We start from the raw sequence: 27,883 nt of genomic DNA on the forward strand, positions 1-27,883 counted from the left end.
AGTGGTGCAAAGGAGCATATGCTGAACAGTCCAACACCATGTCCGAACAGCCTCCTGACACAGAGGGCATAATCCGGTGCCCCCTTGCTTGTTGGTGTAATACATCGCAACCTGATTGTTTGAGTTAGAATAATTTGGTGAGACAGCTGTTCTCTGAAAGCCTTTAGAGCATTCCAAATAGCTGGAAGCTCCAGGAGATTGATCTGGAGATCTGTTTCCTGGGCGGACCAAGCACCGTGAGTGCAGAACCTATCTAATTGAGCTCCCCATCCCAGGTGAGGAATTTGGAATGGAAGTCCCAGAGTCAAGTTGGATCAAATGGTCCAGCACTACCGCTAGACATTTGGTAAAAAAAAACCCTGGGAGCTGACATGAAGCCAAAAGGCAACAGGCGTTAATGGAAGTGCTGTGCTCCCAGCCGAAACAGAGATACTTCCTGTGAGCTGGAAGTATTGGGATGTGTGTGTAAGCATCCTTCAAGTCAAGACAGCATAGCCAATTGTGTTCCTGAATCATGGGGGGGGAAGAGTGCCCAGGGAAACTATCTTGAACTTTGCTTTGACCAGGAATTTGTTCAGGGCCCTTAGGTCTAGGATGGGACACATCCCCCCCCCCCCCCCCCCCGTCTTCTTTTGCACAAGGAAGTACCTGGAATAGAATTCCCACCCTTCCTCCCCTGGTGTAACGGGCTTGACTGCATGGGCCTTCAGAAGGGATGACAGCTGAAGTGATAAACTCTTGGTGGTCTTTGTCACCAATGCAGGGCGAAACCGTGATGGACTATTTGAAGAACCCACTGGGCTCATTTTCGAAAGAGAAGGACGTCCATATCGGTATAATCGAAACCCGATTTAGGACGTCCCCAACTGCACTCCGTCGCAAGGACAGCCAAAGATCAAGGGGGCATGTCGGAGGCGTAGTGAAGGCGAGACTTGGGCATGCCTAACACTTGGACACCCTTGACCCTTAATCAACCCTTGACCCTTAATCGAAAAAAACAAGGATGTTTTCACCCGGACCTGTTTTTCTTACGACTAAGGCACAAAAAGGTGCCCGAAATGACCAGATGACCACCGGAGAGAATCGAGGATGACCTCCCGTTACTCTCCCTGTGGTCACTAACCCCCTCCCACCCTCAAAAAACATTTTTCAAAATATGTCGTGCCAGCCTGTATGCCAGCCTCAGATGTCATACTCAAGTCCATCACAGCGCATGCAGGTCCCTGGAGCAGTTTTAGTGGGTACTGCAGTGCACTTCAGACAGGCGTGCCCAGGCCCATACCCCCTGTACCTGTTACATTTGTGGAGGGAACAGCGAGCTTTCCAAAACCCACCACAAATCCACTGCACCCATATATAGGTGCCCCCTTCACCCGTAAGGGCTATGGTAGTGGTGTACAGTTGGGGATAGTGGGTTTTGGGTGGCTCAGCACACAAGGTAAGAGAGCTATGTACCTGGGATCAATTTATGAAGTCCACTGCAGTGCCCCCTAGGGTGCTCGGTTGGTGTCCTAGCATGTCAGGGGGACCAGTGCACTACAAATGCTGGCTCCTTCTATGACCAAATGGCTTGCATTTGGTCGTTTCTGACATAGACGTCTTCGGTTTCGAAAATCACTGAAAATCAGAAATGACCTTGTCTAGGGACGTCCAAATCTAGGGATGGCGAAATTTAAGGATTTGGACATCCCTGATGGTATTTTCGAAACGAAAGATGGACGTCCATCTTGTTTCGAAAATACGGGTTTTCCCACCCCTAGATTTCACCATTTTGCAAGGATGTCCAAATCGCAATTTAGACGTCCCTTTCGAAAATGCCCCTCTATGTGTTTTTCCCTCTAGCGCAATCTTTTTTTCAAAGTTCCTTTTTGCCTTCCTTATCAGAACTTTGCATTTGACTTGCCATTCCTTATGCTGTTTCTTATTATTTTTAGTCAGATCCTTCTTCCATTTTCTGAAGGAGTTTCTTTTAACTGTAATAAATTTCTTCACCTTTTTTTGCCACTAGTTTGGAGCTGGAGCAGCAGCATCAGCAGCATCTGGGGGGGGGGGGGGGAGAAAGAGGAGAGATGAAGATAGAGAGAGGGGAGATGCTAGAATGCATCATGTAAAAAGGAGAGAGGGGGGCACAGGCTGGATGGGAGGATAGACGATAGATGGAAAGGAGAAAGAGGGCAGACAGTGGATGAAAGAGTCAGAGAGAGAGGTTAGACAGTGGATAGAAGTACAGAGAGAAAGAGGTAGATGCTGGATAAGGGAGAGAAAGGAGAGACAGTAGATGGAAGGGGCAGCGAAAGAGGGCAGACCCTGGATGGAAGGAGCAGCGAAAGAGGGCAGACCCTGGATGGAAGAGGCAGCAAAAGAGGGCAGACCCTGGATGGAAGGAAGAGTGTGAAGAGAAGATGAGGAAAGAAGAAACCAGATATTACAAAAGTAGAAATATATATATATATTTTTTTTTTTTCAGGATAAAGTAGTATTGTAACTGTTAATAAAAAATTATAAAAAGAAAATGGAAATAAGGGGATCTTTTTATTGGACTAACGTTAATACATTTTTGACTAACTTTAAGACACCAAAGCTCCCTACCTCAGGTCAGGACAGGATAGGTGGGAAAATGTGGGATACAAATGCAATAAAATAAAAATAAATAAATAAAATAACAGCAGTATACTGTACTGACCTGAGGAAAGAGGTTTTGGCATCTGAAACCTTATTGAAAAATGTATTAGTCCAATAAAATGGCATTACTGTATCTTATTTTCCATTTTTTTGTTTTATTTCTCATAGTTAATTTGTAAAGTGTTGATTGGCATTTGTCAGTTTTATTCAAATTCACATCTACTATTTTATATTTATATTTTGTACAGTACTAGGGGACATGCATCACTGTTTCTGTTTCTGTGGTGTTGCATTCTTCGCAGAATCTGGCTTTTGAGGAGTTCAGTTTAATTTTTGTTTGCATATTTCTATTTTTAGTTTGTGGTTACTTATTCTATATTGGGTGATGGTGTATCTGTGTTATGCGTGTGTGAAAAAAACATGGTTTTGTGTTGGTACTGACTCTGCAGGATTGATCTGTACTAATCTGACTTCTTTATTTTTACAATGGGCGTATTGATGTTCTAGTTCTCACAGCAATGTTTAAGATGATGCCTTTCCTAGGTATACCCTTGTTGTGTAACTCGTGGATTATTACTAAAAATAATTTTTTCTTATAGAGGAAGGGGGCTGTTAAAAAATGATTGACCCCGGATGTCAAATACGCTAGGTATGCCACTGCTCTGTCCTATTAAGCCATGTTTGTCTATGTGTTCAGTGATTTTATTCTTTATAATAGTTTCTACTACTTTGTCCAGCACTAACGTCAGGCTTACTGGTCTGTAATTTCCTGGATCCCTTTTTAAAAATGTGTTATATCTGCCACCTTCCAGTCTTCAGGTACTACAAACGATTTTCACGACAGGTTATACAAATCACTAACAGCAGATCTGTACTATTATATTTGAGTTCTTTCCGTACCCTGGGGTGTATACCATCCAGTCAAGGTGATTTATTACTGTTTAATTTGTCGATTTGGTTCAGTACATCTTCCAGGTTCACTGAGATTTCTTTCAGTTCCTTTGCATCATCTCCCTTGAAAACCATCTCTGGTACAGGTAGATCTCTTACATCTTCTTCAGTAAAGACCAAGGTAAAGAATTCATTCAACCTCTCTGCTATGGCCCTGTCCTCAGCACCTTCTTGCTAGCCCACTGCTTTCAAGCATAGCTCCAGAATCTGTAAACACTGCTCCATCTCCCACACACAGAGAACAAGGCTTCCTCCTTACTCAGCTCTAGCTGTAGCTCTTCAGGCAGGAGCCAATTCAAATACAACACTAAGAGGGTCTTTTCAAAGCAGCGCTAGTGTTTTTAGCTCATGCTACAAATTAGCTGGCGCTAAATGCTGAGACGCCCATTATATTCCTATAGGCATCTCAGTGTTTAAAGCCAGCTGATTAATAGCATGAGCTAAAAATGCTAGCACTGCTTTGTAAAAGACCCCCTAAGCTCCCTCCCAAGTTAAGCCCTCCAGCTAAGCTTACTTCTATTACATATCTAAAATCTAAGCACTGACATTAATTATTCCATATATTAAGTATAATTCACAATCTCAGAATTTCTTTCCTGCATTCCTTCTGTCTTTGTGTAACTATAAAACATGAATCAAACTAGGAGTAAATGACAAAAGGATAGGCAAGATAAATAAAGTTTTGTTTTATTCTTAAGGCACTCACCTTTGCTAGATGTCCTTCCTTCAAAAGGCTATGTACAGCAAAAATTTGAAGAGCATCTATATTCGTCACATCCTTCAGATGAATTCTTCAAAAACAGTATATAAACAATATACTTTATATACAAACATCTACAGGTAGTGTGGTAACACAAAGAACTGTCCTCATTGACTGAAAACATCACTGAAAGCTTATTTCCCTATGGACACAATTTACCCACATTTATGAGTCTGAAAAAATTCCAGCAGAATACAGTATATAAAAATAAAGATACCCTGCATTCTCCCTTTATTTAATGTCTTGGAGATCCTGCAAATCTCAGAAAAAAAAAATCAAATCCCCTTCGCACAATCTTTCAGATCAATCCCCATTTAAGTATGTGTATTACATTTTCAGGTTCATTAAGGGCTTAACCCACGCTAGCGATTTCTGTGTGGTAAATGAGAGGAAGCACATTCAGTTCCTATGGACTTCCTCTCATTTGCTGTGTGGGAATTGCTAGCGCTGTTTTGTAAAAGAAGCCCTACAATATGAATTCCTAGTGTTGTTGACTTGGATGCTGTATGGAGTTACTTTGAATGTGTTTGAAAATCACAGCTTATTTCTCTATTATTTCACACATTGCTAGGATTGATTCTATTGGCTGACTTGCAAGAGGCATTTCCATAGACAGCTGGATTGATAAATCATACAACTGGGTGATGTCCTCCAACAGAGCTGAGACAAAACTGCTCTTTCAGACATCAGAAATTCATCAAAATTTCTGAGCACATATAGCCCTTCTTGCACACAATAAGATCAATGAATGCAACTCTCAGAGAAGTGAGAGGGACTGTGTGCCTTATCAATCCTGCCGTCTATGAAAAACAGCTGTTACAGGCACGCAACATAACGAAGTTACTCACCTGTAACAGCTGTTCTCCAAGGATGGCACGCCAAGTATTCTCATAGTTGGATGACATCATCCGACTGAGCCCAGTGTGGATGCTAACCAGGGAGATTAATGTAGAACTTTCAAGCAGCGTCCCACTAAAGATGATAAGCACTAATTCCACTTAGATGAACCCTTACAGAGTTGGTTTTCAAACCAAACTGAGAGAGGTGTGGAAGGTTCAAGAAGTTTTTGTGTAAGGCAAGTGAGAGGAACTAAGGCCTTGCACTCACACCAGACAACAAACCTCTTCCACTTAAATGGGTAATACCTCTTAGCGGAGTCTTTCCTGGAAACCATCAAGAATGAATTCCAGAGTCTAATTACACGTTGGGTGAAGAAAAATTTTCTCCGATTCGTTTTAAATTTACCACACTGTAGCTTCAACTCATGCCCTCTAGTCCTAGTATTTTTGGATAGCGTGAACAGTCGCTTCACCTCCACCCGATCCATTCCACTCATTATTTTATACACTTCTATCATATCTCCCCTCAGCCGTCTCTTCTCCAAGCTGAAAAGCCCTAGCCTTCTCAGCCTCTCTTCATAGGAAAGTCGTCCCATCCCCACTATCATTTTCGTCGCCCTTCGCTGTACCTTTTCCAATTCTACTATATCTTTTTTGAGATACGGAGACCAGTACTGAACACAATACTCCAGGTGCGGTCGCACCATGGAGCGATACAACGGCATTATAACATCCGCACACCTGGACTCCATACCCTTCTTAATAACACCCAACATTCTATTCGCTTTCCTAGCCGCAGCAGCACACTGAGCAGAAGGTTTCAGCGTATCATCGACGACGACACCCAGATCCCTTTCTTGATCCGTAACTCCTAACGCGGAACCTTGCAAGACGTAGCTATAATTCGGGTTCCTCTTACCCACATGCATCACTTTGCACTTGTCAACATTGAACTTCATCTGCCACTTGCACGCCCATTCTCCCAGTCTCGCAAGGTCCTCCTGTAATCGTTCACATTCCTCCTGCGACTTGACGACCCTGAATAATTTTGTGTCATCGGCGAATTTAATTACCTCACTAGTTATTCCCATCTCTAGGTCATTTATAAATACATTAAAAAGCAACGGACCCAGCACAGACCCCTGCGGGACCCCACTAACTACCCTCCTCCACTGAGAATACTGGCCACGCAATCCTACTCTCTGCTTCCTATCTTTCAACCAGTTCTTAATCCATAATAATACCCTACCTCCGATTCCATGACTCTGCAATTTCTTCAGGAGTCTTTCGTGCGGCACTTTGTCAAACGCCTTCTGAAAATCCAGATATACAATATCAACGCGAGAGACTTCCTCCAGAAATCCAAGGATTCAAATTCTATGCTCTCAACATCCAAGCCATGAGGGCCAGGGATTGGCAGTTGGAATATAGAAGAGATCCCTTGTTCTGCATGATGAGGGTTGGAAAACAGTCCCAGCTCCACGGATCTTCAGAGGACAAGTCCAGATGAAAAAGAAACCAGATCTGCTTTGGGCATTAAGGATGAATTAGGATCACGGTTCCCTGGTCCTCCTTGAGTTTCAGCAAAGTCTTCTCTATGAGAAGTATTGGTGAATACACATACAGAAGTCCCTCCCTCCAGTGTAGGAGAAAGGCACCTGACACTAGTCTGCCATGTGATCTGATCCATGAACAGAACTGGGGGACTTTGTTGTTGAGATGAGTGGCACACAGATCAACCAAGGGAGTGCCCCACTCTTGGAAGATCTTGTGGACTACGCCCATGTTGAGAAACCACTTGTGTGGTTGAAAAACTGCTCAGTCTGACCACAAGGCAGTTGTTCTTTCCTGATAGGTATGTGGCTCAGAGAATCATTTCGTGAAGGATGGCCCACTACCACATTCTCACTGCTTCTGCCACAAGAGGTAGGACCCTGTACCCCCCTGTTTGATCAACATTGCAACCTAATTGTCCATTTGACTGAGAACAATTTGGTTCTGTACCGATCTCTGAAAGACGTTAGAGTGTTCAAAATGGCTCTCAGCTCAAGGAGGTTGGTATGGAGATCTGTTTCCTAAACAGACCAAGTCCCCTGGGTGTGAAGCCTGTCAACATCAGCTCCTCATCCTAGGTTGGATGCATCCATTATTAGCACCATCTGAGGAGGTGGAATTTGGAACGGTAGTCCCACAGTCAAATTCAATCAAAATGTCCACCAGAGAAGGGCATGAGTCAACTCTGGAGGAATCTGGATTACATCCACTAGATTCCCAGTTACCTGCGCCTATGTTTATGTTTATTAAAATTTTTATATATCGCCACGTCTAATGAAGGTCACAGCGGTTTACGATACAAATCAAATCATAATAAAATAAAAAAGAACTCCATAAGCGATAGGACAGAACATTCACACAAGATCAAACACACAGGGAAGTAAGCATCTAAACAGGCAAACACTAAATCGCAACCCAAAATCAACTGGGGGGGGGGGGGGTAAAACCAAATGCGAGAGGAAAAAAAAGAGTTTTAAGCAGGGTTTTGAAATGAGGAAAAGACAATTTAGAATACAGAGCAGGAGAGAGAGCAGTCCAAAGTTTAGGTGTCAGAAAAAAAAACAGAGTGACGAGTGGATTCATAGTGGGCTTGCTTTGGTGAAGGAAGAACCAGACGATGAGAATACAGTGAACGGAGAGTACGAGAAGGTGTGTAAGGAATAATAAGAGAGGAGAGATAGGCAGGAGAGCCATTGTGGAGCATTTTATGAGTTAAGCAAAGAATATTAAAGCAGTAACAGTATTTGATTGGCAGCCAATGGAATGAGGACAGAAGGGGTGTAATAGAATCAAACCTTTGAGCTTTACAGAGAAATTGGGCTGCTGGGAAGCTAGGGTCCACTGGGCCTCTCTCAAATGGAGCCATGCCAAGGGAGTGACATGCACTCTTAAGGTCATATGGCCCATCAATCTCAACATTTGCCAAGTTGCGACCTGCTTGCTGCTTCGGACCTGCAAGGCCAGTGTTGTCAAGGTGTCTACTCTCGCTTGTGAAAGTAAAGCCTAAACATGCAATGTTTCAAGCAGGGCTCCTACCTACTCCAACTGCTGAATCAGGAGAAGGTGGGGCTCAGGATAGTTTATAACGAATCCTAGTAACTCCAATACCCAAATAGTTAGGTGCAATGACCAACCAACCAATCATCCAGACAGGGAAACACATATACTCCCACTCTGCAGAAAAACATTACAATTACCACTAGACACTTGGTGTATACCCTGGGAACTGATGCAAAGTCAAATGGCAGAACGTGATACTGGTAGTGGTGTTTACCTAGTCAGAACCTGCGATACTTCCTGTGACTGGGAAGTATCGAAATGTAGGTATAGGCATCTTTTAAGTCTAGAGATCATAGACAATCTTTTTCCAGAATCATAGGGAGAAGGACCAAGAATTTGTTTATTTAGGGCTCTTAAGTCTAGGATGGGACTGAATCCCTCAGTTTTCTTGAGACCAAGGAAGTACCTCAAATAGAGTCCTTTTCCTTCTTCTCCTGGAGGTATGGGGTCAGCCATATTGGCCAGTAGAAGGGCGGAGATTTCCTCTACAAGCACCTGCTTGTGCCGAGAGCTGATGAACAATGCTCTTGGAGGGCAATTTGGTGGTATTTGACGCCAATGCAGGTGTAACCAAGACTGACTATTTGATGAACCCACTGGTCAGGGTTACAAAGGACCACCTTGTAGGAAAAAATTCAGCCTCCCCCCCTACCATTACACAGTCCAGGACAGTTACTTCGAGTGCGGCTATGGTCTCCTGGAGCCAGTGAAAAGCTTCTCCCTTGATTCAACTGGGAAGCCAGCTGCGACTTCTGAGGTCAGGACTGGCAAGGCTGAGAACACTGGACATGGGAGTTTTGGGCAAAGCGAGAAGGCAGTAGAAACCTACTCCTTTGAAAGTAGTAGGGTTGCCGCCTAGGCCCACTCCAAAACCTTCTAAATGAAGAGGTTGAAGGTAGAGGTTGCTGAGACATGGTCTAGATGGTATCAGTGTATTTCTTTATGAGATCAGTCACCTCCTCCACCTTGTCCCCCAAAAGATTGTCTCTTCAGCAATGTACATCCGCAAAGCTCTCCTGAACCACTGGTTCTGGGTCAGAGACACACAGCCAAGACAGAGAGTCTAGATGCAATATCAAAAGAATCATATGTGCCTGTGGCCAGATACTTCCTACACTCCAGCTGCTTAGTGGCCAACTGGCGAAGCTCTGTGGCCTGCTCCAGTGAGACAGAATCTGCAAGACTTTGTATACTGCATAGCAAAGATTGAAAGTAAAGACTCGTGTAGAGCTGGTAGGACTGGATGCGGGCAATAAGCATCGAGGCCTGAAAAGGTTTTCTCCAAAACGAGTCTAGTGTTTGAACCTCTCTACCTGAGGGATCCGAGGCATCAGTCCTGGAGCTCCTAGCTCATTTGAGGGTGAATTCATCATCCAGAGACAGTGGTGAAGCAGTTGTGCCCTTTTGAATCTGAAAGTCTTCTGGATAGAATACTGCATATCCACCTTCTTAGGTGCAACCTGTACTGAGAGGGGAGACAGTGGCGTACCAAGGGGGGGGGGCGGTGCCACTTGCCGGTCAGCGTCGTTCGTTTCCATGCTCCCTCTGCCCCGGAACAGGAAGTAACCTGTTCCGGGGCAGAGGGAGCATGGAAACGAACAACGCTGACCAGCGCGCGGCACCCCCCCCCCAGCAGCATGCACCCGGGGGGGTTCTTTCGCTGGGGTGGGGGGGTGTCCTTTCGCCGGGGGGGGGGGGCGCATCGGCGATCCACCCCGGGTGTTAACCCCTCTAGGAACGCCACTGAAGGGAGATTCCTGGTTCTTTGTCAGTGCATCTTTAAGGACAGAGTGCAATGGTATTGTGACCCCTTCCTTAGGAGGCGATTCATAGTTCAGAACAGATAACATCTCTTTCCTGGGTTACTCCTCCATCTCCAACTTAAATGGGTTGGCAGAAGCCATCTCCTTGATGAATCTGGTAAAAGAGAGACCATCAGGTGGAGATTAATTTCTCTTTTGAGGTGGGGAGGGATCAGAAGGTACCCCATAAGACTCTTCCTCCAACATGTAATGAGGGTCTTCATCTGAGTCCCTTGAGTGGTCCCAGATAGACCGGATTGAGTGAGTCTGTGCCTGCTTCAGCTCACTGGCACCACATCCATACCCTGAAGAGTGCCGAGGCACAGCCCTACCCGCAGACTCTGGGGAAGTTTTCTCCCCCAATGTCGAGATTGGTACTGCATGAGTTGATGTCGACACTCTTCAAGGCAGTGGCGCAGAGGATCTCTCCACAGGCATGGATGGAGCCTTGGGAAGAATCTGCGGCTGATCCACAGTTGGCACAAATGCCTTTGATGCCCAACTGGATTGCAACTGTAGCATCTGTGCCACCTCCTCCCTGAGCATGACTTGGAACCGCTCATCAAATGAAGGCATCGGCAAAGGAAGGACAGCCAGGAGAGAGGCAGCCTGAGAAGGTGTTGGTGCCAAACTGGAAGCGAGAGCCTGGCTGCTCAGAGACTTATGCACTAGCACCTCTGCCAAAGAGGGAGAGCACTCCTCCCAGTGCTGGTGCTTCTCAGGAACAGGCAATGCCAACACCCTGGAGCTCCTGGCACCATGCATTGATGAGGACCTATGCTTCATGGGCTTTCCCTGATGCTTAGTATTGTGGTCCTTCGTCAGTGCTAACGAAGATGACATCGAATCCATACATGCCCTCAGTGTCAGGTCTGATACGAACTGGTCCTGGGGCCTAATTTCAGCACCTGATGTCAAGAGAAGCAGAGACCTCCTCGATGCTGATGCACTCCTAGTGATAGTCAAAGTCTTAGCAGCCATTGAGGTCAATGCTTCCGTGCCGATGTTGTTGGATCAGTCATTAAGGAGCCAAAACGTCTTTCCTGATTACCCTGCTGCGTCCTCTGTGTCATCAACTGCATTTGCAAACAGAGAGAACAAGTGTTAAGCTCATGGTCAGGCTCAAGGCATCCGATGCACCAAGAGTGCAGGTCTGTCACAGAAATCACCCGAATACATTGAGCATACCATTTGAAACTACTGGGGCTCTTCTTGAACACTGAGAAAAGAATCGTGGCCAAATTAAACTCCTCAGCTGGGAAGAGTAAAAAGGAGCAGCATTCAAATTGAGGTTAGTGTTCCAGCCTAAACAGGTCTAGCAACTCACGAAAAAGAAAGGAAATCTGAAGAACCAAAAACACTACAAAATTAAAGGGTAAGAATAAAATATAGAGGAATTAATTATAAACACAAAAGGGACAAAAATACCTGCACGGGAAGGCAATGATAGAGAAAAAAACGCACTGAGAGCATTTTTACACCTGTTTTTAGGGTCTCAGTTTTATATTTACTAGTCAATATGCAGTTCAAAGCAGTAAGCATTTTTTTAAAAATGCTAGCCACCATTGGCATAATTAGCCCTGGATATTCAGTGCCAGGCCATGTCTGCACACCAGCACTGAATATCATGGGCTAATTTCAACTGCACTGGCAGCCAGGACCCGCATAACATTGAAAATGAGTCTTTCCCTCTGATTCCCCTCCTCCCATTGGCGAGATCCATGACCCCCAATGTGGCAAGACCCCTCTCTCACCCCCCCAGTTGAGCTCCATATCCCCTCCTACCCCATCTCAAAGTGGAAAGACCCCCTATCCCAGCCCTCCCCAGGTCCATACCCACTCCCAATCCCTCACTCACAATAGGCACCCCTTGGGCCTACCTAAAGTCCCTGATGGCTCAGTGTTGTGATGAGGGCAGGAGAGAACCCCATTCGCTCCTGCCCCTAGTGGCTGCCTCTAGAAAATTGCATTTGATTTGAGCGATGAACAGGAGCCAGTGTTCATAGCGGAGGAGGGGAGGGATCACGTGATTAAAGTGGATAGCATTGTGCAGGAGTTTGACAGCAGTTGACTGAATGAGCTGAAAGCATTTGAGGAATTGAAGAGGAGGACCAGAGTAAAAGAAATTACAGTAGTCTAAGGGGGATATAACAAGTACAAGAATGAGAGGGTATAAGTGTGAAGATGAAATAAGAAGACGAACAGCATGGAGGCGGTGAAGAGCAAAGAAGGAGGTGTGGATAACTGAGTCTATTTGTGATTTGAAAGTGAGTGGTGAATCAAGAAGTGACTCCATGAACCTTGATAGATTCTTTGCACTGAAGGGTATGGTCACTAATGGAAGGAAGGGGGAAGAAAGCTATTGGCTGAAGGGGCAAAAAGGATAGATTGCTCTTAAGCCATTGAGAAACATGAGACAAGTAATCATTAAGAAGAGAGATGGCATCAGAACAGTGTGCACAAGTGATCTTGAATAATCGTGAGAAGTGGGGCAGGGAAGACATTAAAGAGGGTGGGAGCAAGTATGGAACCATGAGGGATGCATGAATGAACAGGAAGTGGAGTGGTGGAAATGGAATCAAAGTTGAACTGGTAGGTATGGTCCCCTAAGATAGCTAGTGAGCCAAGATAAAACAGTGCCAGTAACACTGATTGAAAGGAGACAACAAAGTAAGAGAGAGTGATTACACCAATGATATGCAGATTCTGTCTTTAATCCTTAGCACCCTCAAACCATTACTATAATTAACTCTAAATTTCCTACAATAGCTAATAGACTTTATCAATATAAAATGAAACTCAATCCATAGAAAACAAAGGCTGTGATATTTAATAAGAAAGCTTCCCTGTTGATATCTTTTCCTATAACAATTAAGAACACTCCTGTGATGACATTAGAGGCCAACCAAAACCTGTTTTTCAGTTTGGGCCAAAACCAAATATGTGGCTGAAATTCTCTGCTTGGTTTTGGCTGAAACTGAAACAGACCCTGCCGCGGCCTCCAAAGAGAAACAGCCCCTATTCCCTCCCCCCCCAAGTGAAGGAGCTCCCCTCCCAGATCCACCCATAGACCCCCCCCCCCCCCCCCCCCCATGAACAGAAAAAGCCTCCCAATATTACATATGATTACATTTAAAATTTTAGTTTTGGTCTGTACAATTCAACTTTCAGGACTTCCTCTTCTTTTATGTCTACCATGCTCCTCATCTAGGGTACTTAGATCATCTCAACTAAAATTTTTTGGTAATACCATCATTCAGGTATATCTTCCAAGATAAAATTTGCCACTGTTTTTAGTGGTGGGTCCCACAACTTGGAATAACTTCCCAACTCTGGCACTTAAGCTTCAAAATTTAAGAAGGAACTTAAGACTTATCTTTTTTTTTGTATGCATTCGATCCAGAATAAAAGACCAGAAAAAAATGCATAGATAGATATTCATACGCTGTATGCGAAACTTTATAGCTGACAAGGATTACTGGGTGGCTTTGTTTATTTAGGGCATATTATAATATGCTTTCTTAGATAAACCTCTAAGACTATTATTTTAAAGCAGGAAGGTGGACATAAAATTTTAAAAGACTTCTAGGACTAGATTTAGTAAATGGCACCCAAATGTGGGCACAGAAAAAATAATCATAGTAACATAGTAGATGACCACACAAAAAGATCTGCACGGTCCATCCAGTCTGCCCAACAAGATAACTCATATGTGCTACTTTTTGTGTATACCCTACTTTGATTTGTATCTGTGCTCTTCAGGGCACAGACCGTATAAGTCTGCCCAGCACTATCCCCGCCTCCCAACCACCAGCCCCGCCTCCCACCACCGGCTCTGGCACAGACCGTATAAGTCTGCCCAGCACTATCCCTGCCTCCCTACCACCAGCCCCGTCTCCCACCACCGGCTCTGCCACCCGATCTCGTCGCCGGTGGTTGGGAGGCGGGGCTGGTGGTTGGGAGGCGGGGATAGTGCTGGGCAGACTTATACGGTCTGTGCCCTGAAGAGCACAGGTACAAATCAAAGTAGGGTATACACAAAAAGTAGTACATATGAGTTATCTTGTTGGGCAGACTGGATGGACCGTGCAGGTCTTTTTCTGCCGTCATCTACTATGTTACTATGATTATTTTTTTCTGTGCCCACATTTGGGTGCCATTTACTAAATCTAGTCCTAGAAGTCTTTTAATGATACAATTATGTCCACCTTCCTGCTTTAAAATAATAGTCTTAGAGGTTTATCTATGAAGGCATATTAAAATATGTGGCTGATGCACTAAACCGCATTAAGTGTTAATGTGAGCTTAATGTGGGAAAAATGGCTTACTGCAAAACATGTTAAAGCATTTTGCGGTAGTACACGCTAACCCACGCATTCATTTTATTAAAATATTTTTTGAGGGGGTGTGTCAAGGGCAGAGAATGGGCATGGAGCACTGAGCACTATTCTATAAATGGCGCTCTGAGTTGGGTGTCGTTTACAGACTAGTGCTTAGCGCTAGGATCCACACCCAAATTTACACCACCTGAAACCTGGTGTAAATCCTATGTCTAATTTAGACATGAGATCTCCCATATTCTATAATACTGCACGCATCATTAGTGAACGCCCCTGGCCTGCCCATGCCCCCTTTTCAGTTGCACACAGTCACAGAGCTTATAGTTCACTATTACTAAATGTAGTTCAAAGCGGAACACAATAAGAGGAACTAGACCAAACATCTAGGATCGTACATTGAATTATCAACAGAATTATAACTAATTTACTATATTCAAAACATTTTTCCTAAAAAGAAAAGTTTTAAGCATCTTCTTAAAGCTAACAAAACTGGACAAAGTTTTAAATGCCATTTGGAAGGTGTGACCAAAAAGTTGTTGCTTGATACATAAAAATTGTCCGAAATAATTTCCAGTAGCAGACACCTTCAAGACTAGGAAATGTTAAAAAAGTAGAATGTGGTGCATTGTCCCATATATTAGTCTGCATATTAATGTCATCATATAACCTGGTATAGCCCCATACAATATTTTGAAAATTTAAACATAATTCAGTTTAAAATGACTCTTAGCCACCCCAAATATACTATAATCCAGTTTACTCAAAATTAGAGACTGAACTACTAGTTCAAACTGTTCACGATTAAAATTACTCCTATCCCTGGAGACTTATCAGCCTCATTGGGATTACTTCTCCCTACATGCTACTATATATTCGTCCCAGAGTTGTATTCTCTTTTCCAGAACCTTATCAGCTTCCTTGCACCTACTGTTACTCTATTTTCCACTCTGTATATATTCCCGGAGTTGGTACTCTCTCTTCTCCGGAACCTGTAAGCCACATTGAGCCTACTGCTATGCGGGAAAATGTGGGATACAAATGTAATAAATAAATTAATAAATATGTTATCATTCTTCTCAATATCTGCATTATCCAAAATCAGTTCTTTATCAAATGATTTATTTGTTCTATCATAGTCATCTTGTAGCCAGTGATGATCCCTAAAATCTTAATTGATCTTTCTAGTGTGTATGTTGTATTATTCACTGTAAGGGCCCTGTTTACTAAGACACGCTAGTGTTTTTAGTGCATGCTAATGCTAGAGACACCCATATACTTCAACATCTTTCCCAATAAGCAGAAATTTGGTCTTTTCCTTATTAAGCTGCAGGAAATTCGTACCCATCCAAGCACTAATGACTTCTGGTAGCAAATCCACTGACTTAGATCTAATTGGAAACAGTATAGTAATGTCATCAGCATATATATAAGCTTGGTAACCAAGCTTTTCTAGTGAATATCCTAAAGATGATAGCAACACATTAAATAGAAGATGGGACAGTGGGGAGCCCTGAGACACTCTACAACCAGGCAACAGCCTATCTGAAAGCTCACCCTGCATCTTAACCAAATAGGACCTATAAGAAAGAAAGCCCATAAACCAATTCAGAACTCTGCCCAATATTCCAATATTGTCAAATTACTGCGAGAGCATCATGCGCTACTAGAGTGGGTGCGCTTGACAGGTCCAGTTGCATTATTAAAGCCTGATCACCAAAGCTAATACGCTGTTTGAATTGTGAAAACTAGGTACATAACAATGTTTCTGTACTATGTAAAGAACGCATCTTTTTAGAATAACGCTTAGCATGATGTAAGCATAAATTCAAATTGTTGCCAATTAGCACCAATAATTGATTAGCACCCAATTATTGGCACTAACTGACCCGTTACTCGATTAAATTGCACATACAAATTGGGGCACGCACAAATTTGCGTGTCCAATTTTGACCACCAGTTATAGAATTTACGGGATATTGTTTTCCAAGAAACAACTATCTGAGCTGGAACAGACTAATATACATTTCTTACCTTTGTGCAGTTTCTAACGCTTGATCCCAGTCTTGCTGAGCTAAAAACAGATTCATTTTGATAGAAAGTGCAGGAATAAAGCTTGGGAAATTGACAACTATCTGATTTATGACTTCTAAGGCTCCTGAATAATTCTGCTGCATCATAAAATATTTTGTCTATGAAGAAAACATTAAAACATATCGTTAATATGGAAAAATTGTAAGTTCAAGAGACATTTATTGGACAGAATAATTTATTTGCATATTATTATTTTATAGTGCACATTTGCAATACATTTCAAAATAGAGATTGTGCCCTGCAGCAAGAAGCATGTATCTAGTGTACTAGAGAGGGGTGCATCATGTTACTGCTATATACCCTTAGTATAAATTGTCATGGTATCTCCCACTTTCTGTATTAGATAATGACCGCTAGTCCTGTATAGTCATTTTTACTCAGATTTCAAAAGGACAGAAGCTTAAATAGCACTCCAGTGAGCCTGATTAAATTTAAGTTAGAGGAAGAAGTAGCTGTTTAGGCTCACTTAGAAGTCCTTTTACAAAGCTGTGGCAAAAGAGGGTTGGCGCATGTATTTGATGCACGCCGAGGCCCCCTTTTACTGCAGCAGGTAAAAGACATGTCTTTCTTTTTTTAAGGAAATGGCCATGCGACAAGTGAAGCACTTGCCGCACAGCCATTTTGGCGGGGGAGCACTTACCGCCACCCATTGAGGTGGTGGTAAGGGCTGCTGCGCTAACCCGGCGGTAATTGGGCAGCACTCGGCACTGCCCGATTACTGCCAGGTACACACCAGAGCTACAAAAATATTTTTGTAGCACTGGAAATGGCACGCACTGGGAGTGGGAACTACCCATCCAGATACAAAAATTGTGATTATCACCTCAGGAATAGCCAGTGCTCCTTCCAATGACAAACGCTTTGTTTAAAGCATATGGCTTTTGTTTGTATGGTGGCTCTAAAGAATGGGGATACCACTAGCCCTTAGTATTTTTATTTTGGGTGACAAAGGCTGCCTTTGGTGGCCCTTGCCCCTCTGCCTGCTTTCAAATAGGGCCAGACACTGCAAAATAACGCAAGACCCTCACTTCCCTCTTGATCTGGCATCTTCCCCTCCCTTAATCTGGCATTTCTCTCTCTTTCTCAAACCACCCTCCCCCAGCTACCTTACACTTGATTTTCCTCTAACAGGTTGCTGGCAGTAGTAGCAACTCACCCATGCTTCCGGCAACCTGCCTTAGCGCCTTCCTTCTGCTGCTGCTGCTCCTGCCATCTCTGATGCAATTTCCTGTTTCTGTGTGTTTTGGCAGATACTGAGCAGGATGTTGAATTTCCCCCCTAAGTTGATCTGCACTAGCATAGCATGCATTTTGTGCCTAACTATGGGTAAGAGGACTTATGCCTGCCAAAGGCTTGTGTAAATGCTGGCACCTAACAAATGGCAGTTAGGTGCACAAATGCATGTATTCTATAACATTGAGCCTAAATTCTAAAAACACCCCTTACCCACTCATGCCCCCTTCCATGGCCACTCCTCCTTTGGAGCTGCTCGGTATGAAATTTAGGCACACATGTTATAGAATAGGGCATTGAGCAGATCCACCCATAACTCCTACTTACTGCCAATTAAGTGCTTGTTAATGCCAATAATTGATTGTTAGCGCCTGACTAATTGGTTTATGTGTGGATCTGGGTGTGGATCTTTGGGTGACCTATACAGAATGACATTCTACAAGTGCAAGTTATGCATATGTCAGCAAAGGTGGCACAAGCCATAAGTATCACCCGATGCTTGGCGCTGCTGTTTGGCATCTCAGTCCCATCTGCCTTCCTTCAACCAAATGCTGCCTCATTCATTGTGCTACTTTTTCTCAGTTCTTGCTGGTGCAGATCTGGCAGTTTCCCATGCTACTGCTCGTGGTGAGGCTAGTAGCTATCACATTTGAGCCATGTGTGGCTCCTATGTGCTCTGGGCCATAGTAGCATTAGCCAGGCAGCGACCTCATTGTTACACAGTTCAGTTTCTAGAAGCTTTTCTCAGAAGAGACACTCAATATATTGCTTTCCTTGGCAAGAGCAGCAGCAACATGAAACTATTACAGAATTTTATGAGCTGGCACATTTCCCCTTCTATGCTTGAAGCACTGGACTGTTCACATATAGCCATCAGGTCACATACAGGCAAAGAAGCTATATATGAAATCAAACAAGTTTTTATTCCCTGAACATGCAGGTGGTCTGCAATACCTCCCCTATAATAACTGATGTGTGTACCAGCTACCCATGCTTGTGCTGCAATGCCTACATCCTATCACAATCAGGCCCACTTGACAGACTGATGAGATCACTGGGGGATAACTTCCAGGTGAGTACTCATCACTCACTCACACTCTGGAAGAGTCAGATCGTCACATAGTACGGAAACATTACCGCTAGTTCTAACCACATATGTCAAACAACACCTATGCAAAGGTGACCAAGTAATTCTTCAATTCGATATATCGGAGGCGTTTGATACAGATGACCACACATTGCTATTCGAACACCTGGATCAGAGTAGGGATAACAGGGACTGTGCTCAAATGGTTCAGTGAATTCCTTTCAAATCGAAGTTATTCGGTCAAGCAAAACAACCAACTTTCCATTTACTGGTCTACTAACTGCTGGGTCCTGCAGGGATCTTCCCTCTCACTGATCCTGTTCAACCTCTTTTTGTCATCCCTTACCTCAATACACCTGGGACTTAATGAACTACTATTATCCTACGCGGATGACATCCTGCTTCTCTTACCAGTAACAGCATCAAACAAAGATCCAACTCAGTCTGTAGCGAATGGTATGACTGCTGTTAGCACCTAGGCCCTGACCAATAAACTGAAATTGAATGTGCAAAAAGCCAAGGTCCTGTGGTTCCGAAATCAGGGAGTTGAGGTCCCATCATCAATATCTTTGTTCAATGGTCAAAGCTTTACAGTTGAATCTGAAACTAGAGTATTAGGGGTCTTGCTGGATTCTTCACTCACCTTCTCTTCCCATATTAATCAGCTATGGAAGAAAACACTATTCAAAATGAGACAGCTACATCTAGTCAGACAATTCTTTGACCAAAAAGCCTTCACACTACTAGTCCAAATGTTAGTCCTACCTCACTTGGATTACTGTAATGTTCTATTTCTTGGTATTAAATGTCAATATCAGAAAAAACTGCAAATCATACAGAACATAGCTGCTAGACTAATATACAGATTGAATAGATATACTAGTGTTTCAACTCATCTAAACAAACTGCACTGGCTTCCCATAGCAGAAAGACTCAGGTTCAAAGCTGCTTGTTTAGTTTTTCAAATCTTACAGGGCTTCACCTCTGAACTGCTGATTAAGACTGCTTCGCTATATCAGGTCCAGTCTAACAGACTGAAACAACAACTAATGTTAGCATCACCATTTCAAAGGACAATTCAAAATCAGAAGATGTTCAGCTCTCTAGTCCCCGTACTTGGAGTCAAAATATGGAACTCTCCATCTATTCCCATCAGAGCAGAAAACAACTACCTCATCTTCAGGAAGAGGATAAAAACCTCTTTCTTCCCAAAGACTACTTCATAATAATCCATCATGACTTCTGCTTCCTAGTATCATCCATTATCCTTTCCTTCAATGTTTTTAGTCTCATGCGTTACACCAATGGTCTCTAATGTTTCTCATACCTCACACTAACACTATCTGCTTTTGTCTCACCTAGAATGTAAACTGTATTGAACCCTGGAAAGGGGATATTAGCTGTATATAAGCATTGAATACATATACCACATTGAACTCTTCACCACATTGAACTCTCTCCTCAAGGTGCCCCCTCCCCCAACTCCCCCTTCATTATCTCCTCAGACCCTTGCTGAATTCTTTCACGACAAGGTTCAAAAGATAAACCTTGAATTCTCTAACTCGCCACCTCTCCCTCCACTAGTCCATTCCCCTCTCTCTCCTTCCCCTCATTCCTTTTCCTCCTTTCCTGAAGTTACTATAGAGGAAACTACACTTCTCCTTTCTTCCTCAAAATGTACCACGTGTTCCTCTGATCCCATTCCTACCCACATTCTTAATGCCATCTCACCTGCTCTTATTCCTTTTATCTGTCACATTCTCAACCTCTCACTTTCCACTGCAACTGTCCCTACTGCCTTTAAACATGCTGTGGTCACACCTCTCCTTAAGAAGCCTTCACTCGACCCTACTTGTCCCTCTAATTACCGACCCATCTCCCTCCTCCCTTTTCTCTCCAAATTACTTGAGCATGCTGTTCACCACCACCGCCTTGATTTTCTCTCCTCACATGCTATTCTTGACCCACTACAATCTGGTTTTCGCCCTCTCCACTCAACCGAAACTGCGCTTACTAAAGTCTCCAATGACCTTTTACTGGCTAAATCCAGAGGTCTCTATTCCATCCTCATTCTTCTTGATCTTTCCGCTGCTTTTGACACTGTCGATCACAGCATACTCCTCGATACCCTGTCCTCACTTGGATTCCAGGGCTCTGTCCTTTCCTGGTTCTCTTCCTACCTCTCCCTCCGCACCTTCAGTGTTCACTCTGGTGGATCCTCTTCTACTTCTATCCCTCTGCCTGTCGGCGTACCTCAGGGTTCTGTTCTTGGTTCCCTCCTATTTTCTATCTACACTTCTCCCCTTGGTTCATTAATCTCATCCCATGGCTTTTCCTACCATCTCTATGCTGATGACTCCCAAATCTACCTTTCTACCCCTGATATCTCACCTTGCATCCAAACCAAAGTTTCAGCGTGCTTGTCTGACATTGCTGTCTGGATGTCTCAACGCCACCTGAAATTAAACATGACCAAAACTGAGCTTCTCATTTTTCCCCCCAAACCCTCCTCCCCACTCCCCCCGTTTTCTATTTCTGTTGATGGCTCTTTCATTCTCCCTGTCTCCTCAGCTCGAAACCTTGGGGTCATCTTTGACTCTTCTCTCTCCTTCTCTGCTCATATCCAGCAGATCGCCAAGACCTGTCGTTTCTTTCTTTCCAACATCCGTAAAATCCGCCCCTTTCTTTCCTAGCACTCTACCAAAACCCTCATCCACACCCTTGTCACCTCTCGTTTAGACTACTGCAATCTGCTTCTTGCTGGCCTCCCACTTAGTCACCTCTCCCCTCTCCAATCGGTTCAAACCTCTGCTGCCCGTCTCGTCTTCCGCCAGGGTCGCTTTACTCACACTACCCCTCTCCTCAAGTTGCTTCACTGGCTCCCTATCCATTTTCGCATCCTGTTCAAACTTCTTCTACTAACCTATAAATGTACTCACTCTGCTGCTCCCCAGTAACTCTCCACACTCGTCCTTCCCTACACCCCTTCCCGTGCACTCCGCTCCATGGATAAATCCTTCTTATCTGTTCCCTTCTCCACTACTGCCAACTCCAGACTTCGCACCTTCTGTCTCGCTGCACCCTACGCCTGGAATAAACTTCCTGAGCCCCTACGTCTTGCCCCATCCTTGGCCACCTTTAAATCTAGACTGAAAGCCCACCTCTTTAACATTGCTTTTGACTCGTAACCACTTGTAACCACTCACCTCCACCTACCCTCCTCTCCTCCTTCCTGTACACATTAATTGATTTGATTTGCTTACTTTATTTTTTGCCTTGTAGCGCTATAGAAATGCTAAATAGTAGTAGTAGTAGTAGCAGTAGTAATATACATTTACATGGTAAAACAGTAACACAGTAAGTGACGGCAGATAAAGACGAGTATGGCCCATCTAATCTGCCCAATAAAGTGGCTAGGTTGTACCTGCTACTCTATGCAGGTTACATCCCTCTACACCTCATTTAAAGTGTGAAGATCATTTACATTTTGCTTTGATTCTATCCTCTTATTTTATTATGTATTTTTGAATTCCTCCACTGGGAAGGCATTCCAGGCAACCACTACCCTTCTAGGTTTACCTTCTTCTAACTTCAGTTCATGTCCTCTAGTTATACTACTTCTCTATCTCTGAAAAAGATTTGCTTGTATATTAATACTTTTCAAGTATTTAAACATCTGTGTCATATCTCCCCATCCCCATTTCCTCCCCATTTCCTCAGGTCTTCAACTCTTTTCTCATACTTCTTTTGGCACAAACCTCATACTATTTTTGTTGTTTCAAGTCTTTTTATCTCCTTAGCAAGATACAGCCTCCAGAACTGAACACTGTACTCCAAGTTGGGGTAAAGGTGGTTAGCTTAGCGGGGTTTAAAAAAGGCCTAGACGGCTTCCTAAAGGAAAAGTCCATAGACCATTATTAAATCGACTTGGGGAAAATCCACTGCTTATTTCTGGGATGAGCAGCATAAAATGTATTGAACTTTTTCGGGAGCTTGCCAGGTATTTGTGACCTGGATTGGCCACTGTTGGAAACAGGATGCTGGACTTGATGGACCTTTGGTCTGTCCCAGTGTGGCAATACTTATGTAATGACCTGTACAGGGACATTAACACCTCCTCTCTTCTGCTGGTTATGTCCCTCTCTATCCAGTCTAGCATCTTTCTGGCTTTAGCCATTGCCTTGTCACATTGTTTTGTAACCTTGAACTCTTCAAACACTATCACCCCATGGTTTCAGTTCGTGCATATCAACCTCTCGCTCCCTATTATATGTAGCTCCTGTGGATATATACACCCCAAATGCATCAGTCCACACACTTCTTGCATTAAATTTTAACTCCAAACATTAGACCAGTCTTCTAATTTTTGTAGATCACTTCTCATGTGGTCTACTCCTTTCAGTGTCCACTCTGCCGCAAATTTTCATGTCATTTGCAAAATGGCTGGATTTGGCACTCTAAATACAGAGTCCTTCCCTAGAACCTTCAGAGGTATCAGTGTAGGATGTGAGCAGTTCCAAGCAGTTCAGGCTTCTGTATTTAACAGATGGTGATTTTGCCAATGTCTAATCTGTTCAGATATAATTTCAGATCTTTTGATATCGCTCTAAGGGTACAACAGTCCCTCCACTTCAGTCGTAATATTTCATGAGCTATAATTAAAACAACAACAATATAATGCAAAGGAAGATTTTTGTGATGTAGACATTCCAAATAAGTTATCTGAGGTCATCTCCTGAAGTTGCAAGGACTGACCAACTCCTGAGAGTTTAATACCTGCCCTCCCCTTCCTTTTCCTCATAGTACACACTGTGGGGAAATTGGGTTCAAATTAGAACAATTGGAAGTGTGAGTAGTTCATCAAAACACACTTGACTCAGATGCCATTTTGGTTCCAGTCAGAAAGAATTTTCTGTGGCACTATCCATATAATACTGCTGAAAATTCACAGATAGGGCAGCTGCTACTAAACAGATAAATGCCTTTGAATATTGGGCAATTTGTGTTTATCCCAACATTCCTTTAAGTCTGTGATTATTTTAGTTTTCATAATTCATTCTGAGATAAAATTCTACATATCCACTACCATTTTCACAAAAAAAATGTTTGCTGAACTTTTTGAGTCTAGTCTCTTGGAGCTTTATATCATGATATCTACTTACGCTACTTTCTTTTCATTGAAAAAAAATTACTTTTTGTGCATTAATAGTACCTCTCGGGTATATAAGCGGGCAACTTTCAAATATCATTTATCCTTTCAAATGGATATTTACGTAGGTAAAAGGGCTATTTGAAGTGTCTAACCTGTATGCAAATAAAAGTGTATATTCATGCATAATAAAAACCCCTAGTGCCACCCTTAAAACTGTTATGTTCTAGGCAATTACCTAGCACGCTTAATGGAATTACAGACCCAGGAGGGGGAGGTAGGGGAGGGGTTGACTGAAGCTACCATTGTGTCACATGATATTGGCAGAGGAACTGCTTTTGCATTATATTCAGTTGTAATGCTGGATTTAGTGAAAGCTTTGGCACTCATTTTCAAAGCATATGGATGTCTCAAAAGGCTGAAATTGATGTCCACGTGCTTGAACCATCCAAATCCTGATTTTGCAAAGGCAGAATAGGGACGTCCAACACTGCAGTATGTTCAGATAGCAAGGGGGCATATTCTGGAATGTTCTGGGCAGGACTAGGGAGGGCCTGAAATCTGGACATCCAACAGCGATTACCAAAGGGGAAAAAAACATCCATGTCTAAAAAGAAGGATGTCCTTATTTCGGCCTGGTATTTGGAACATCCAGGTTACAGAAAGGTACTTTGATTGAGCAGCTGTCCACTGGAGGGATTAAGGCATGGCAGCTCCTTAATCTCCCAGTGGTTGCTGTCCCCCTCCCTTTCCCCTGAAAGTGAAACTGTAAGGGGATAGGGACTGAATGACAGCTTCAGGTATTATGGGCATTCTTAACAGAGCAGGAAGCAGGTCTGAGGAGTAGCCTAGTGGTTAGTGCAGTAGACTATAAACCAAGGGACCCAGGTTCAAATTCCACTTCAACTGTTTTTAAAATTGTGAGTCCCCCAGGAACAGAAAAAAATACCTACTGTACTTAAATATATAAGACACCTGCAAGCCTGAAGGCTATTGAAGTGGAGTACAACAGGTATTTTTTTGTTCCTGGAGGATTCACAATTATAAAAACGGGTCCTTTTACAAAGGTGGGCTGAAAGATGGCCTGCTGTAGTGTTTTGGGAATGCGCAGAATCATTTTTCAGCGCACCTGTACAAAAATGCCCTTTTTATATTTTTACAAAAATGGACATGCGGCAAAATGAAAATTGCCACGCGTCCATTTTGACCTAGCAGTAAGGTCTCATGCGGTAACCCGGGCGGTAATGGTCTACTCACGTAAAATGCAGATTACGGCCCGATTACTGCCCGCACGCCAGAAAATAAAAATATTTTCCAATGCGCGTAATTGACACGCTTCAAAAATGAAATTACCACAAGGGCCATGCGGTAGCCAGGCGGTAATTCAAAATTGACACGTAGGCACCTACACGGCTTAGTAAAAAGGCCCACAAAGAGGTAAAGTGGGATTTGAACCTGGGTCCCTTGGTATGCAGTCCACTGCACTATCCACAAGGCTGACCCTCTGCTAACAATGTTGCTATATAGATGTCCATGTCCCCACCCTCCCCCCAATTCAAAATTTGGACATTTCAGTTTGTAAAATAGATATTCATGCTGGATGTTTCCCAGTGCATAGACATCCCTCTCACATATTTTCAAACAGGCTGTATCCTGTTTGAAAATACATGTGAGATGGATGTCTGGGATGCTCTGACGTGGACATCCTTTCGAAAATGACCCTTCACACGTCCTTTGGGATAACACATCAATATTTTGGGACAAATGCCCAATTTTTATGTAAATTAGTAAATAGGTCACTAGAAATAGTTAAAAAGAAATGGAGAGAACTAGCAATTATACCTTTCCTATTATTGCAAATATATCATTAGTGTCTTGTATTCCTTCACTTATGTATTTGATTGACTTCTTTACAATAAAATCCTTGCCAGATGTGAAATCCACCCATCCTTTGAGCACTAAACACTGAAACAATAAAAAAATATATTAGATATATATCAAATGTTGAGTAACATTGCAAAAATATTTTTCATCATTGTTGCAATGCATACCGGTAAGAAACCTAAACCAAAACAAAGAATAGTTTTTTTTTCTTGAATATAACATTTCAAAAAATGATAACCATCAAGAAAGGGAATAAACACATTATTCCAAAACTAAGCTATGAAGATAATCCCCAGACATGCTGTGTTAGAAATATGTTTCTCAAGTCATAACACTTGTTGTGTAGGGGAAGTTACCATTAGGATCCTGAGTAATCTGCAGTAGGGCCCATTTTATTCGTATGGGCCCTACTGCAGATAACTCAAGCTAATCTTTAGTAAAAGACCTTAAGATCTTTATTCTGTTCTTCCTCTATCTAGCTGCCAGTTTAATGGACCAGCAGGAGCTAGTCTTATTGGTTGCACTTTGAGTGAGTTTATAATAAAATATGTATGTGAGAAGTCTAAAAAGGCACCTATTTTATAAAGGCAACATATTATATAGGCTCCCAGATCCAGTTCCAACAGAACATAAATGCCAAAGCATAAATTAACAGCTGTTCTGAAGAAGATGTGAATGTATGCACATACTTTGTGTATGAACATGTGCCTTTTATTTATCACAAGCCCATTCCACCCAACTGGGAATGCCTATGTACAGACATTTAGAAGTCGGCGCACACTTTTTATGCATGTACTTTCTACATGCGTTTTCAGACACACAATTTTATAAAAGCCTTTGTGTTTATATAAAACAGGCTTTACAGGTAGAAAAAGCTTAATAAAATTAGCCTGTATAACATTAAGTTTTGATTAGGTCTGAAGGCACTAGTTTGATTGTTTTCACATTCTATTCTGATCATTGGAAATTCCGTCTGTTTTGTTAAAACAGTATAGTGCTTATTTTACAAGACCAATCAAAAAACTATGTACAATGTTTATTTAGAGCTAACTATTAGTGACTTCTGCACCACTATACATAGCAGCATTTAAAAAAAATAAATCTCAAAAGTTTCAGGAAGTAAGTATATATCAAATTTACCATCCTTAGTGCATTCCCAGTTTCAGGTTTCAGCCTGAAAAAAAGGAACACTGGAAAAAAAAAAACTCCCTGGCTTTAACATTGCACTTCAAAGAAGAAAACCCATTCCCCCTCCGCCACCCCCCTCCCCTCAAAACAAACAGGCACAAACAATATTACAAAAGATGCAGGAAACATTAGAGCCAGCCAAAATCTAAAAAAAAAGTTCCACAAAATAAAACTCAAGAAACCATGCACAGCAAATCAGAAAACTTATCTTGGACCTGAAATCACTCCAGCATTGTAGCAGGGCATGCCATATTTTTAGAAGCAGTCCAGCAAACCATGATGGTGACAATTCTCCAAGGGCCCCTCCCTCGTGGTATAAACTTCAGAATTCAGGAAAAAAGCAGCACTGGAGTTAAAGTACACAGCTCTCCTCGACATGGACTCCATGTTTGGCCTTATCTCATCAGGAGATGGAACTTTACAAGCTGAGAAAGGCACCAAGATGGCGTAGGTGATAAATAAACCACTGGTTATGCCCCTTACCTTATCACACTGTTTTGCTGCTTGTGATCATGAAACACAATCACCACAAGGTCCCTTTCCTGTTTCGCTGTTTCATTCTCTCTGTATTATTGTACTGTCGACTGATGACTGACCAACACTTCTGTGACAAAACAGTGGTTTTTAAGCCTGTAAACTCTATTATTTCTTGAAGTGTATTTCTCCTATTGGCCAGCAAGTGGTTTTTTCTTGTTGTAAAGCTATGGCAGAAAGTGACTGTTCTTCTTTAGTTTAGCACAAAGAGTATACTTTTAAAATGTGCAGTATACATTTAAAATGTGCTGTTCTGGGCTCTGATTGACCCAGGAGTTCATATCCAGTC

General features: G+C 42.8%; 1 protein-coding gene across 1 annotated transcript in view; it reads right to left on the bottom strand.

The window, feature by feature from the left end:
- Positions 1-27,883, bottom strand: part of TTC21A (tetratricopeptide repeat domain 21A) — a 294,579-nt gene that overhangs the window by 226,665 nt on the left and 40,031 nt on the right. The window contains 3 exon segments of the mRNA XM_030198073.1: positions 4,280-4,364; positions 16,460-16,617; positions 25,831-25,953. Of these exon segments, the coding sequence (XP_030053933.1) occupies positions 4,280-4,364; positions 16,460-16,617; positions 25,831-25,953 (366 nt within the window).

This window comes from Microcaecilia unicolor, chromosome 1 (genome assembly GCF_901765095.1).
Source record: "Microcaecilia unicolor chromosome 1, aMicUni1.1, whole genome shotgun sequence".
Lineage (NCBI taxonomy): Eukaryota > Metazoa > Chordata > Amphibia > Gymnophiona > Siphonopidae > Microcaecilia > Microcaecilia unicolor.